Source organism: Meriones unguiculatus, chromosome 8 (genome assembly GCF_030254825.1).
Source record: "Meriones unguiculatus strain TT.TT164.6M chromosome 8, Bangor_MerUng_6.1, whole genome shotgun sequence".
Taxonomy (NCBI): Eukaryota; Metazoa; Chordata; class Mammalia; order Rodentia; family Muridae; genus Meriones; species Meriones unguiculatus.
This window is the reverse complement of record NC_083356.1, coordinates 23,706,144-23,718,966: the sequence shown is the minus strand read 5'-3', so window position 1 is coordinate 23,718,966 and position 12,823 is coordinate 23,706,144. Positions and strand designations below refer to the sequence as shown.

Here is a 12,823-nt window from a genome sequence, read left to right as displayed (position 1 = left end):
GAGGACAAAGTGCACAGTCCTGTAAACAGGGCCATGCTGTCTTCAAAAGAACAAAGGGCAGAGTCCAGGTAGGGGCAACCTCTGTGTCGATATAACCAAAGAATGTTTAATAAACTATGGAGTTATTAAAAATCACATTTTCCCTAAAAAGTCAGAATCAGAGCAGTGTGGCATAGTGCAATCTAATTTCTCTATTTCATCTGGTAAATAAATCCCTCTGAGCCATAAGTGAGACTCTAGGCCGTTTTGCCTGCTGCCTGTTACCTGCATATGCCCAGATCCCATTCCCTTCCTGGCTGGAGCTCACAGGGCAGCATCTAGAGCAGCAGAGCTGCCACCGACCCTGGCTTTACGATGACTCAGCCCTCACTCACTCCCAACCCACCAACTGGTAAGTCTAGTTCACGGTTTACAGACAGAGGTCACCAGATACCATAGCTAGTGACAGTGTCACCTTGGAACACAGCAAGGCCGAGAGCAAAGATACAAGGGGCCTGGAGAGCAGCCATCATAATGGAGAGGACAAAAATCCCTTTGGTGTGAACAAGGCAATAAGGGAGTGTATTCCTCTGGAATGGGGATAACCGACCCTGTCTGATAAGCAAGGTACAAAAATCATCCTTCAACCACTCTGAATTTGGAAGCTCTCTCTGGCCACATGTCCTTCCTGATATTCAGGAATCTCTGTGCAGAACAGAGAAGAGCTCCAAATGTCACCAGAGAATCCCTCAGAGTAGACGCTGTGTGGAGGGCAGCCATGCACAGCTCCGCAGCCCATGAGGCCTGAGGTGAGAGCAGGCAGCAGAGTAAGCTCTCCACTTCATCTCAAGCCTCCTCTGCTAGGGCCTTTTCCTGTCTTCAAACACTCTGATCACCGTCTCCTCCCAGCCCTGCTCCAGCAGCCTTCATATTTCTCCATGCTGAGACTGCTTTTGCTCCCTGCTGAGCCTGGCCCATCACCAGGAAGCACAGCAACATTTATGTGTATATGAAATATGTCCGTGAACGTGGATAGTCCTAAGCCTGTTCCCTCTCCACAAACCTGTGTGAAACAGGTCCCTCCTTTTCAAACTCTCTTTTGGCATACGGGCACCCTTTTCTTGTAAATTGAAGCTCAGCTGGACCTTCATCAGCGACCTTCATTCTTGGTTCCATTTCTACCCAATCCAGGCCAGAGAAGCTGTTGACATATCATCTCCAAACTATGGGTTATCAGGAGGTTGGAACCTGGCAGGCATCATGCCTGGTGGGTTGTTTATCATGATGGCCCAAGAACCAGAAATTTTTCTTTCACTTTCGTTCACTGGGTATATCAGGCCCAGAGCCAGTGTCTGCTTGTGTCTCAGATGTGCAGTTGCTGACTGGGTCCACACAGCAAAGGAGGGCTGGGGTCTAACCATTCTTGCCGACAGGAGGATTCTGAGGTGAGTCTGGAATCATCTCTCTCCCTCTTCCCTTCGCCACAAGTCCATTCTCTCAAGGACTCAGGGGAGGATGGTTATGGCTCCATTTAATGGATGAAGTCAGTGAGGACAAACAATGACCCAGGCCATAGGCTGCACTTGCAGTCAGAAGGGGATCTGCCTGCCCCTCCTTCCTCCTCTCCCCTGTGCTCAGGAGAGGTTGTGGAATCCCTCAGGTGGGATCACCACACACCTGGACCCCAACCCTGCCTATAAGGTGGCCTGAGACCTGATCAGGGAGCCCTCGAGGGGAGGCAGCTTTTGTCTGTGCTCAGTCATTTTGGAGAGCTACAAAACAGGAAAAGGAAGTGGAGGAGGTTGGGCACACAGGGCTGTCAACCCATGTGCCATGGACACCCAAGCAGGCTCTGGGGGCCGTTCCTAAACCAATGAGAATGAGGTTTGGATTAAGACATCCAGGATGACTAAGGGGGTCTGGTGCAGCTTGTCTTTGCTGTATCAGGCTCTGTGGAGAAACTGAGTCACAGCAGACAGTGACTATTCTAGGGGACCTGGAAGGAGGCTGAGCAGGTAGGTGAGAGGCTGAGTCTCCCTGGTTCTCATTGGCCTCTGGTAGCATGTTGGGGGACAGAGGAAGCCAAAGCTGTCCTGTGTGTGCAGGTGGGGAAGGGCACCAGGGAAGGGAGTGAAAATGGGCTCAGGGAGAGCCATCGCACAGGCCTTACCTAACACGAGGCAGACTCTGCAGCAGGGTCGGGCTGAGGTGAAGCAGAGGGGCCCAGGAGTGTTCAGGCCACAGGACTTTCCTCAGTTCAGGGTCAGGGCTGTTGTTTCCCCAACCTCTCTGCTCTGAGGGCTGTGTGACATGGGGTTTGTCCCCCTTCTCAAGACTTCAGTTTGTGCCCTGGTGGAGCAAGCTAGGGTTGCCTGCCCTGCTGAGCACCAGGAGGCTGCTGTCCACCTGGGCTGTGCTGGCAGGCTGTACAATGGTAGATCAGACACAGGAGACACTGGTCCCTCAGATGCCAAGGTGTGAAGAGAAGGTGGAGGAACAGGATGGAAATGTCACTGGTTGGAAGGCAGGGAAGGCGCTCCAGGGGAGGTACAGGCTGGCCCAGCCATGCAGGTGAGGTGAAATGGGGCAAATGGCACACTTTAAGGTCACTGGGAGAATCATGTGTTATCCTTCAGGAAGGCTTAGAGTGGCTAGGGTAGAGGGTACGAGGCCCCGTCTCCTCCAGGTCACCTTCTATGCCCTCATGTCCTTGCAGCTGGGAGCTGATACATGCCCCTCAGCTGCCTGCTGACATGCTCTATGAACACTCTCACTCACTTCCCCATCACTGAAGGAGTGAAATCTCAAGGGGGCTTGAACTAATTATTCTATGTTCTGCCAGCCACCACCTTCCCTCAGCCCCTCCAGTGCTGAGGCTAGCCCATGTCCACCTCAGATCTGCTGTTTCTTGAAGGCCACTGTGCTCTGTATGTCTAGGGAGAATGCCTACATCATGCACTGGCTGAGTGAGTGCAGGTTCTCACACTTTCTTTATCCAGCAGTGAGCCTCAGGCTGTGGAAAAGCTGGGTGTTTGCACTCTGTGATCCACTCATTTTGCCTCTAGAAACATCTTAAAGCAAATATCTCCGAGCTCAGAACTTTCTTCAAGAGAATGTTCTTTCACTGCTGTTCACATGCTGATTAGAAACTGCCTGAGTATGGACATTTAGGGAAGAGGGCAGAGGTATTGGAAGGGCAAGAGCAGGGACCGGGGCAGAGGAGGGACAGGAGCAGGAGCAGGAGCAGGGGCAGGGGGAGGGACAGAGAGAGGGGCAGGGACAGGGGCAGGGGGAGGGACAATGGCAGGGTATTACAGGACTCTGGCCCAGGTAGAATGCAGGATCCTGCAGAACAAGGGGGATGTGGGCTCTGGGAGAGCGCTGTGTTACCATGAATTAACCCCTGTCCCAGGCCACAGCCATGGTGTGGGAGAGAAGCCACTCACAGCAAGTGTGGAGAGGAGGAAATGCTGCTATGCACTGAGAGGAATGGTTGCATATATAAATGGCAGGGTGACAACCAGAACATCTTAGGGTCAAGTCTCTGGTCTTGTATTACAATGTATTACTTATAGAGGGGTGTCAGCCAACTTTAATAGTACTCTCTCACTTTAAAATTAGGTTTACTGGATTCCCCATCTCGTGGAGGAGGCTGGTCTCCTGACATACTATATATATTTGCTATTGTCGTCAGTTCGCCTGTGTTCCCGTCATATAGCTGAGAGGGCCTCCCTTCCTAATTGTTCCTTGTGTAGATTGTCTAATGATTTTCTACATGGCTATGTCCCTAGCTGGTGACATCCTCCATGGACACTGACAGGACAGGAGGGCTCTGAATTGGCAGGGTGAGGGGAGAGGGTGACCCCAGATGACTGGCCTCTGCAAGAAGCAGGGTCCACTGGAGAGCGGCGCTCTGTCCCTCAGCCCTTTCACCTTCCTTCCCCGCAGCTGTCCCCACTGCAATGCACAGGGCCTGTTTTTCTTCTCCCTCCAGCCTGGGCATATGAACAGCAACGAGAAAAACCTGTTACCGTCCTGTGGCCTGCCCTGGGGACCCAGAAGAAATCATGGCAAAACTAGGTATCCCATTTCCTCTTCTCTGCCTGCTTCCATCTCACTAAAGTTCCAGTGGAAGAGGAAATGCTGCACCTTCTACTTGTCCTAATCGGGTCCTTTTGGTCTTGGCGGCCTACCAATGTGATCACTGTGTACCAGTGTGCTGTCTGGACTCTATGATAACCCCCGAGGTTCACACACTTGATCACTTGGTCTCCAGTTGGTGTTGCTCTCTGGGGAGGTTATGGAGATCAGAGGACATGGAGCCTCCCTGCAGGACATCCATCCCTGTGGGTGGGATTTTAGGGTGTGTAGCCCTGCAGACTGTGGTGTGACGCTTGATCTCAGCACTTGGGAGGCTGAGGTAGATGGACCTCTGTGAGTTTGAGGCCAGCCTGGTCTACATAGTGAGCTCCAGGTTAGACAGGGCTACATAGTGAGAACATCTATAAAAATAAATAAGATAAAAATAAAAATAAAGCTAAACAAAGCAAGAGTTCACAGACTTGCCCCCTTCCAGCACAGTCTATGCTTCTTAGGTGCTGTTGAGATGTGGTTTCTGAAATTCCAGCACATGCCTCTGTCCCTTTTCTGCCACTGTGAACATCTATTCCTGTGGAGCTGGAAGTCAAAATGAACCTTCTTCTATGTGCTCTGTGGTGGTATTTTACCATGACGACATAAAAGTAACTGATGGGATAAAATTGGGAGGAGGAGGAGTAGGATACCTATGATAGGCCCATGACAAGGTGTGCCCCTAAAAAATGGGTTCATGCAACAGATCTAGTATAAGAGGTTTACTGATGGAGACGAAAGCAAAAGGCATTTAGGAGTGGGGAATGAGGGGGAGATAGTGGCACAAAAACAGGCACACAGACAGACAGGGAGATAGAGAAAAAAAATGAGAGAGAGAAACAGCAAATCAGAGAGAGTGAGAGAGAGGAGGACCCTTTTATGTACAGTGCACACTTGGCAACCCAGCCACTGCAGAGGATGACTTAAGCTGCCACCAGGTCCCTGCAAGAAGGCCAGTGGGAAGGCCTGTTTACCAACAGTAACTAACATAGAAATTTGCTCCAGAGAATGAGCTCTTGCTGTGACAAAACTGGCTCTCTCATTCTCTCTTCTATCTATCTATCTATCTATCTATCTATCTATCTATCTATCTATCTATCTATCTATCTACATGTGTATAAATATGCAATACATATGTATACGATTTATTGTGTGTGCAATATATGGGTGATATTTATTGCATTATGTAGGAAGAGAGTACAGAAAAAGAGAGAAAATATGCATTTCTGCAAGGAATGAGGGAGACTTTGGAACTTTGGACTAGAAATGTGGTTTAATACTGTAGGCAGAGCCCAGTGGGTCAATGTCTCAGGATGCAGAAGACAGTTCTGCTGAGGACAGTGCAGAAGGCTGGAGACTGGTCATGAGGTGTCACAGGGATTCAAGGACTTCATTGGCAACTGGGCTAGAGGTCCGTCCTGTGGTATTTTGCAAAGAACCGAGGTGTTTTCTATCCTTATTCTGAGAACATACACAAGGCTAAATTAAAGCAAAACACAAATTTCTCAGGTAGGGCAAAGGTCAGTAAAGCCTAACATTGAGTCTGTGGAATGGTTATTCACGGCGGCTCTGTGTGCAGGTCTACAATTAAAAGGCAAGTGGGACAGTAAGAAATGCCAACTATTTCACCTTTTTACTTTGGAGAGAAAGGGGCACTAAGCAGGTCAATGTCACAGAAGGCCTGGACTGTCCAGGAGACTGAGCAGTCAGGGGAGGCAGCTGAACAGTGGGAAGCTGCAGGCAAAAACATGGCCAGCTAAGCCCTGGCTCGGGAGGGGGGACTCCCAAAGCTTTCTCGCTCCTGGAAAGCCACCGCTTCAGTGTACAAAGCTGCTGATTGTGTGGTGGCATGTGACAAGGGTCCATCGCAAGCTGTCAGCCAAACCTGGCAGTGCTGTCTAGGTATTACTGGCTTTAGAGTAAGGAAATACGCAAGAGTTCAAGCAGACATGGACGCTTTCCCCGATTTCACAGAGCACTTGGTCCTTCCATGTTCAATATACACCAATGCCAATGCCATCCTCATTAAAATCCTACTGTTGACACAGTCAGATAACAGAAACCCCACAATGGCTTGAAAGTCCCATGTGAAGGCGCTGGTGCCCCAGTGTGTAACAAGGACAAGGCTCTTGGTGGATGGAACAAGGGACTTCAAGGAAAGCCATGGGACTTCTCCGCAATGGAGATCCTAGTAAGCACCCTTTACTGGTGGGCAGAGAGAGCTGGGTCACTACATGTACCCTTGGTGTCCTCTCTGCATGAGGGGAGCAGGTCAGAGTAAGAAATAGATACGGGGAGAGGTGGACCCCTAGAGACATGAGAGTTCATATGGCAGATGATGAAATGATGACCAGATGACAGAAAGCAGACATCTGGAACCTTCTTGTCACAGGGACCCCAACTCACTGAGTAGCACCCTATATTTATGGCTTCACTTGGTCTGTATTAACTTATTTCTTTAAAGGTCCTGTCTCCAAATGAGCTTGCTGAGCCCAGGTGCTTTCACAAATGAATTTTGGGGACACAACTGAACCTTAACCCCAGGGACTCCATGAGGACCCTTCGACAAAGCTTTTGGAAAATGGCATCTCACCACCTTGCTACTTGTCATTTAATCTCTTCCATTTTGTTTTCTAATCCCGCTCTTTTTCTGATAAATAGTGGGACTACGCTTTGTTGAAGAAGTCACTGATTATCTCACAGACACATTCTTAAGAGAGGATCTGGAGCGGCTGATAACTGAAGATCAATACTGGAAGACATTTGTGGAGGAAGCAGAGTTGTCAAGGTTACCTGCTTGGTGCACCCAGCACTGCCCACCTGACCATGATGGAGTTATTTCCTGGGCAGGCACACTCACCCACGCCTTCACTGGGGTTAGGGTTCCGGAGCTCCTTCTTAACAATCTGAGAGGAGTGTTTGCACCATGTTTCTCCTTGGTGGAAATCACCTCAGGTTGATTGAGGAAGTTGCTCAAGATGCCAGAGCCATTCCTGCCATCTACTGGTCATGTGACCTTGGCAAGTTATTGACCACCATGAAGCTGTAGTGTAGGAAACATGGTCATGCACGTGGCCCTCTCAGCACGCGGCCAGTACACAGTGGTGCTCCTGAAAGTTAGCTTTAAGAACTACTGTCGAGAGTGGCAGGAGACCAGGGCCAGAGTCTGCTGTAGAAGCAAAGAATAAAGAACTATTTTGGAAACACTGTAGCCAAGATCAACCCAGGTTCCCTGGTTCTGTCTCAGTCACTTTCCTCTCATCTGAGAAGCTTAACAGCAGCAGGATCGCCTGTGGGCTGAGGAGGCAGACAGGCAGTGACACAGAGGGCTGGGCCCTGGCTCCTGTGGTTCACATCGGGAGCCACGGGCTCTGTCCAGTAGGAATGGGAGTTCAGTCTCATAGACGTGGTGAGAGCCTTGGATGAGTAACAGGTCAGGGATGGAGAACCAAGTGTCAGCACCCGTCCCAAAGCCCAGAGACACCAGGACCAGGGTTCAGGGAGAGTGTGAGTGACCTAGAAGGAAGGTGTAGTTAGAAGGCTCTACAGCAGGGCTGGAAGGAGAGGAATTGCAGGCATCAAAAGGGGTGTGGTCAGGGCCTTCAAAGGACATGTAAGAGAGAAAAGAAACATTTATCCCCTGCTCTGACGTCCTGATCGTGTGTGTGTGTGTGTGTGTGTGTGCAGGGCTGTGCGTGGGTGTGCCCTCCACACACTGTCTTTGCTGGAAAGTTCTCAGGTGTTATTTGGGAGTCTCTTCTGTTCTACACAGAGCTCGCTGGATCTCAGGAAGGAGGTGTGGCTAGAGATACCTGCCGAGGTCAGTGTGGTTGGAGGAGGAGTCATAGAACTCGGAGTGTGAGGAGACCCCGTGTCACCATAGCAGAGGAAAAATTTCACTGTTGCCTTGTCCATATTCAGGGTATTTCTGCCCTTATACCTGCTACAGGTGATCTCCAGGCATTTAGAGCTTTGCACATGGCCTTGCTGTGTTCAGTGTGACACTGTCTCCTGCTGTGGTATCTGGTGGCCTCAAGATATCTGTCTCCTGGAGTTAGAACTAGACCTGCCAGGTTGAAGTCAGGAGGGAGTGAGGAGTGGGAGTCAGCGGGGAACCAGGGTTGGTGGCAGATATTGTGGTTCAGTCACCTCAAGCAGCCGCTGTGACTGTGAGCTCCAGCCAGGGAGGAAACAACTTTGGGGATCTGAAAAGAGGGAACAGCAGGCACAAGGATCAGGATGGTCTCATGACTCTAAGAGGTTTGGGTTTTATTCGTTTTTTTTTTTCTTTTTTTCAATTTCAAATTCTCAGAAATAGCTAAATGAAAAAGCCTGAGGAAAGACTCCTGGTGAGCCTTCTTGTCCTGTATGACACCAGCTGTGAATGAAGGACTATGCTAAACCAAATTCAGGACGGAGAGTTTTCAAAAACAACTCGTAAGACTCACATAGATGATACTTATCACACAGTTCTAGTCAGCCATGGAGCACAGGGGGTTAAAATGAGCCAATGATGTGAGAGAGGTTCTGGATTGATGTTTCTTGTCCTCAGGATGCAGTGTTATCCTGCATTGAGAGTGTGACACAGCACATGCCTGCTGCATACCAGGAAGTCCACCCTAGGGAAGAGCATCCATCCTGGAGCAGGTCCAAGCAGCCAGGAGAACACTGCTCAGGACAGGTGCCCCAAGGGACCAAGATGGAGCCACCCCGAACACACAGAGACCTGGGGACTTAGGGCCACCTGGCAGTGAGGCAGGAGATGGCACATCTCTTACAGGGACACAGACAGCAGGTCATTACCAGCGATGTGGGCCTCATGGGCATCTTCCTAAGGTCAATGGCTTAGGCTTCCAGTTCCTGTGGAAGTCAGAAATGGCTCGAAAGTCCCCACCACACCGCACATCTATAAGGTTAAACATTCTTACAGGAAAATCTTGGGAACAGGTGTTTCACAGACCATGCATTTCCCCACTGGAGTACTCATTTAGTGAAGTGTCTTACAGAGGGGATCAGATCTTAGCCATGATGCTGACACTGTATTGGTAGATGGAGGTGGCTTGTACAGAGCTTTGAAAGCAAGTGTGCTGTCACTGTGTACTGTCCCATGAGGCCAGATGTGCAGCTTCTGACTGCTCAGGTCTGGGAGCCTTTCAGACTGAGGAATCCACTCTTGGCATGCTGGGTCTGCATATCCCATTGCAGAGCTCCGAGGCAAACCCAGGCCTCCTGCAGGCTGGATGCTGCAGGGAATGCAGAGGACTCTAACCCCGCATCCCTGTGCCCATCACAGGGCTCCCACAGGCAGGGATGGCACTGACCTTATGTGGAGGCCAGTCACTGTGGTGTCCTGACCCTCTGGACTAAGGATGGTGGGGTCATCATCCCATCATCCCTTAGTGGGACTAAGGATGGATGGGTCAGCCTCGCAGTGATGTAGCAAGTGTTCATAGGAGAATCCAAAAATTTGGATCTCTTTAAAATTATATCCTGTTGGGTATATAGTATAAAGGTAAATTTTTAACAATCTTTTGGTTTTAAATAAAACCTAACTCTCATGCACTTGACCCCTTCTGTCACAGCGAGGAGGAAGCTGCCCTGCGTGCTGCACTGAAAGGATATTTAGCACAGGAGCCCGCAGATAAAGATGACCGGCGTCAAAGGGAGCTGCAGAGAAAGAGGTTCCTGGAAGTATTCCCTCAGTTGAAAAGCAAACTTGAAGAAGACATCAGGAAGCTTCACGGTCTGGCTGACCACCTCGACGAGGTGCACAGGGGCTGCACCATCTCCAATGTCGTGTCCAGCTCTACTGCCGTTGCCTCTGGAGCCCTGGGCCTCCTTGGTTTGGCTCTAGCACCCTTTACAGCAGGGGCCAGTCTGGCGCTCTCAGCAACTTCCTTGGGGCTGGGAACAGCAGCATCTGTAAGTAATCTTACAACCACCATTGTGGAAGAAAAAAACAGAGTGTCAGATGAGTGTGAAGCTAAGCGCCTGGTGCGAGCCAGTATGGACACACTGAAAGAGATTAGTGAGATCACGCCTAAGATTGGCATCAAATTTTCAAATACATGTCTAGCTCTTCTTGACTTGAGGACTGTCACAAAAACTATCAGAACCCTAAGGACTCACTCTGGCCAAGGTTTTAGGCAGCTGGGAAGGGCTTTATCCAGCTCTCTTCTCCCAATGACCAGAGGAGCCAGGATAAGAGCAGGAGGTGTTACCAGTATCTTCCTTGTGTTGGATGTGTATCACCTTGTGAAAGACTCAATGCATTTGTATGATGGGGCAAAGACAGAGTCAGCTGGAGCACTACGTGACCTGGCTAAAAAGCTGAAAGAGAAGTTACGTGAATTTGAGAGGATTCACGAGGCTTTACAGACAGACCTGCCTCAGTGACCCCACCCCAGGCTCTCCAGGTGGCATGGGCTCTGCTGTGTCCTTGCAGTTAGAGCTAGAGGTGTCCTAATCCCCACCATATGAGTCTGTAGTCCTGTCAGGACAGTTGAAGGGTCTAGGAATGCTCTGTTCCATTCCTGGGTCTGGTCATGAGATGCCCGTCATGGTTGGCTTGTGGCCCCGGGGAAATTTACATAGTCCTGCCTCTCACTGTGTTTTTCTCTAACAAGCCACAGTCATGCTGATGAAAGAGGAAGAATAAAAGTTAGAAAAGTTTGTTTTATTTTTGTTTGTTTGTTTTTAGGGGGCAAAGGAAAAACCCAGCTTTCTACAGGAAAGCATGGTCACAAGTTGTTTCCAATCAAAGTGTCCACAGTGGCTTGCTCTTGGCTCAGCCTCTGAGCTGTGGAATGAAAGCTGATGCCTCATTCCTCACCACAGTCTCCCCATCTACAAAATCACAGCCCAGCCCCATGGTGCATGTGGCAGTTACACACTGAATTGAAATGTGGGCAAAGACTTGTCTCTTAAGAGAATGATTGTAAAACTCCAAACAAATGGTGCAATAAACGAGTTGCAATCTATAGTGTATGGGTTCCAAATAGCAACCTGCTCTCCATGCTCAAAGCTGTGAGGAAATGGCCATCAGACCCCAGCGACATTTGTGTAGGGTGACATAGGCCACCATAGGAAGAGTTACGTTCACCTATGGTGCCCAGCCCCTTTAGGTCTCTTCTCCTGGGACAAGAAGAAATGCCATCAAGATGTAGATCTCTGGTAGAGCAGAGGACTCTGAATCCTTCACCAGAGGTGCCCTGTGGGTGAGACATCAAGGTATAAATTCTGCTAGAGAGGATGCTGGGAACTTCTTAGAGGAAGCAATGCATGATGGTTCTAGGTAATGGTGGCTTTCTAATGCCCTGTTCAACAACTTCTGCACACCACAGAGCCCAGGAATGAGCTGAGGGGGGAGGAGAGGCAGTGTGCCTGGAGGGGTGGAACTGGTCAGAACTGGAGGTGTGGAGAGTGATCTGTGGGAGTCCCTGAGCCTGAAAGTACATGGTTTTTTTTTTTTTTTTCCCTTCAAGACCTTGGAGAACCCACAACAATACAGGTCTGTAGAGAAGAATCTAGAAGGTCAGCCTGAGGTTGGCCATGTGTTAGGGCCAGAATGAGCCTAATATCTAGAAGGGATGAAGAGAACTCAGGAGACGGATCTCATGGATGGAAAATCACAAGAGGTTTATTTTGACCATTGAGCAATGGGGTCACCCCTGCTGGTCTGCAAGGAGTGGCACTGGGAGACAAAGGCCTTAGGTTTTTAAAGGACAAAGCGTGGGAATTTTCAGGGCTTGCAGTCTTGTCAATTCAGGATTGGATGAGGTATTTAACTTTTAAAATAATTGGTAGGTTCTGGGCACCCTTAGGTCTGGTCAGCCCCGTCATAAATATCTGATTTTCAAGTCAGTTTGGAATTTCGTGCCATATGAGATATAGCCACAATTAAAGGTGGGAGAATGATTAACTCATCCCGAGTCTGTTCTGAGGAGTGGGGGCTATAGGCTTTGGGTCAAAGGTCAGGAGCTATTCAGGAGGAGGATTGGGGCCATTTGGCCCAGTTTCCAAACAAAGTTTACCTCACAGGCACTGGACGGTGATTTACTCTCTACCTAATAGAGATCTCTGCTTGTTCTCTTCCTTATCTCTGCCCAAACAGATGGCTAAAGTAAAAGCACAAAGAGCCTTTAATTAACATGGGCCTAAAACTTGCAAATATAAGTTATAAGGCAATTAAAAGAAACATAGGTTACAAAGTTAGTCTGATTCTTTCACATGTGAGTGTGTGGAAAAGAGTGGAGTGAGGAGGGAGGGCCAGCACCTGGGTCTGGGGTTTGCTGGATCTGAGCTGCTCAGAAGAGGAGTTTCTCCCTCTTGCTTTGAGTTCTGGCCTTTGTCCCTCATCATACAGTCACAGCCTGTGGCAGCACCCAGACCCCCAAGAAGATCTGGGTGCTGCTCCAATTCAGCCTCTTGCCCTCGAGAGAAGGCAGCTCGAGAGAAAGGTGTCTACCCATTTTATGTACTCATGGATGAGAGGATGGCTGGCCTCCGAGCCTTGTTGTGTCTTGGTGCACTTGTGAAGAAGAGAGAAGCTTTCCCTCAGGAGGAACTTCTGAGCTGCCGGTGCTCAGCTCAGATGGCAGAATCCTTGAGGCCTGACAGGGGACCCCAAAAGGAAGGTGTCTGATGTGGGTGCCCACTCCACTGAGAAATGAAAGAAACAAAGAGATGAAGAGATCAAAGGACCAAGCCTGCC

At 49.5% G+C, this 12,823-nt stretch overlaps 2 protein-coding genes and 1 long non-coding RNA gene across 18 annotated transcripts in view; 2 read left to right on the top strand and 1 right to left on the bottom strand.

Annotated features, from left to right (window-relative positions):
* Positions 1-2,501, bottom strand: part of LOC132655807 (uncharacterized) — a 23,732-nt gene extending 21,231 nt beyond the window's left edge. For all 8 annotated transcript variants that reach the window (XR_009593665.1, XR_009593671.1, XR_009593667.1 and 5 more), the window contains exon 1: positions 2,150-2,501. This is a non-coding gene — a long non-coding RNA (uncharacterized LOC132655807). The remainder of the gene's footprint in view (positions 1-2,149) is intronic.
* The window catches only part of LOC110548446 (apolipoprotein L3-like), a 62,397-nt gene that overhangs the window by 12,311 nt on the left and 37,263 nt on the right, over positions 1-12,823 (top strand). The gene's annotated exons all lie outside the window — the stretch shown is intronic.
* On the top strand, positions 1,253-12,772 carry LOC110548447 (apolipoprotein L3-like). Of its 7 annotated transcripts, none has more exons than XM_060389125.1 (5): positions 1,253-1,424; positions 3,974-4,059; positions 6,772-6,898; positions 9,693-10,032; positions 11,226-12,772. In XM_060389125.1, the coding sequence occupies exons 2-5, from the start codon at positions 4,047-4,049 to the stop codon at positions 11,232-11,234; spliced, it is 489 nt and encodes a 162-aa protein (XP_060245108.1). In that variant the 5' UTR covers positions 1,253-1,424; positions 3,974-4,046; the 3' UTR covers positions 11,235-12,772. The 7 variants fall into 7 exon arrangements, with proteins under 7 accessions (XP_060245108.1, XP_060245107.1, XP_021492380.2 ...); XM_060389124.1 differs by lacking the exon at positions 11,226-12,772 and adding an exon at positions 10,811-11,090; XM_021636705.2 differs by lacking the exon at positions 11,226-12,772 and having other exon boundaries at positions 1,276-1,424; positions 9,693-11,090.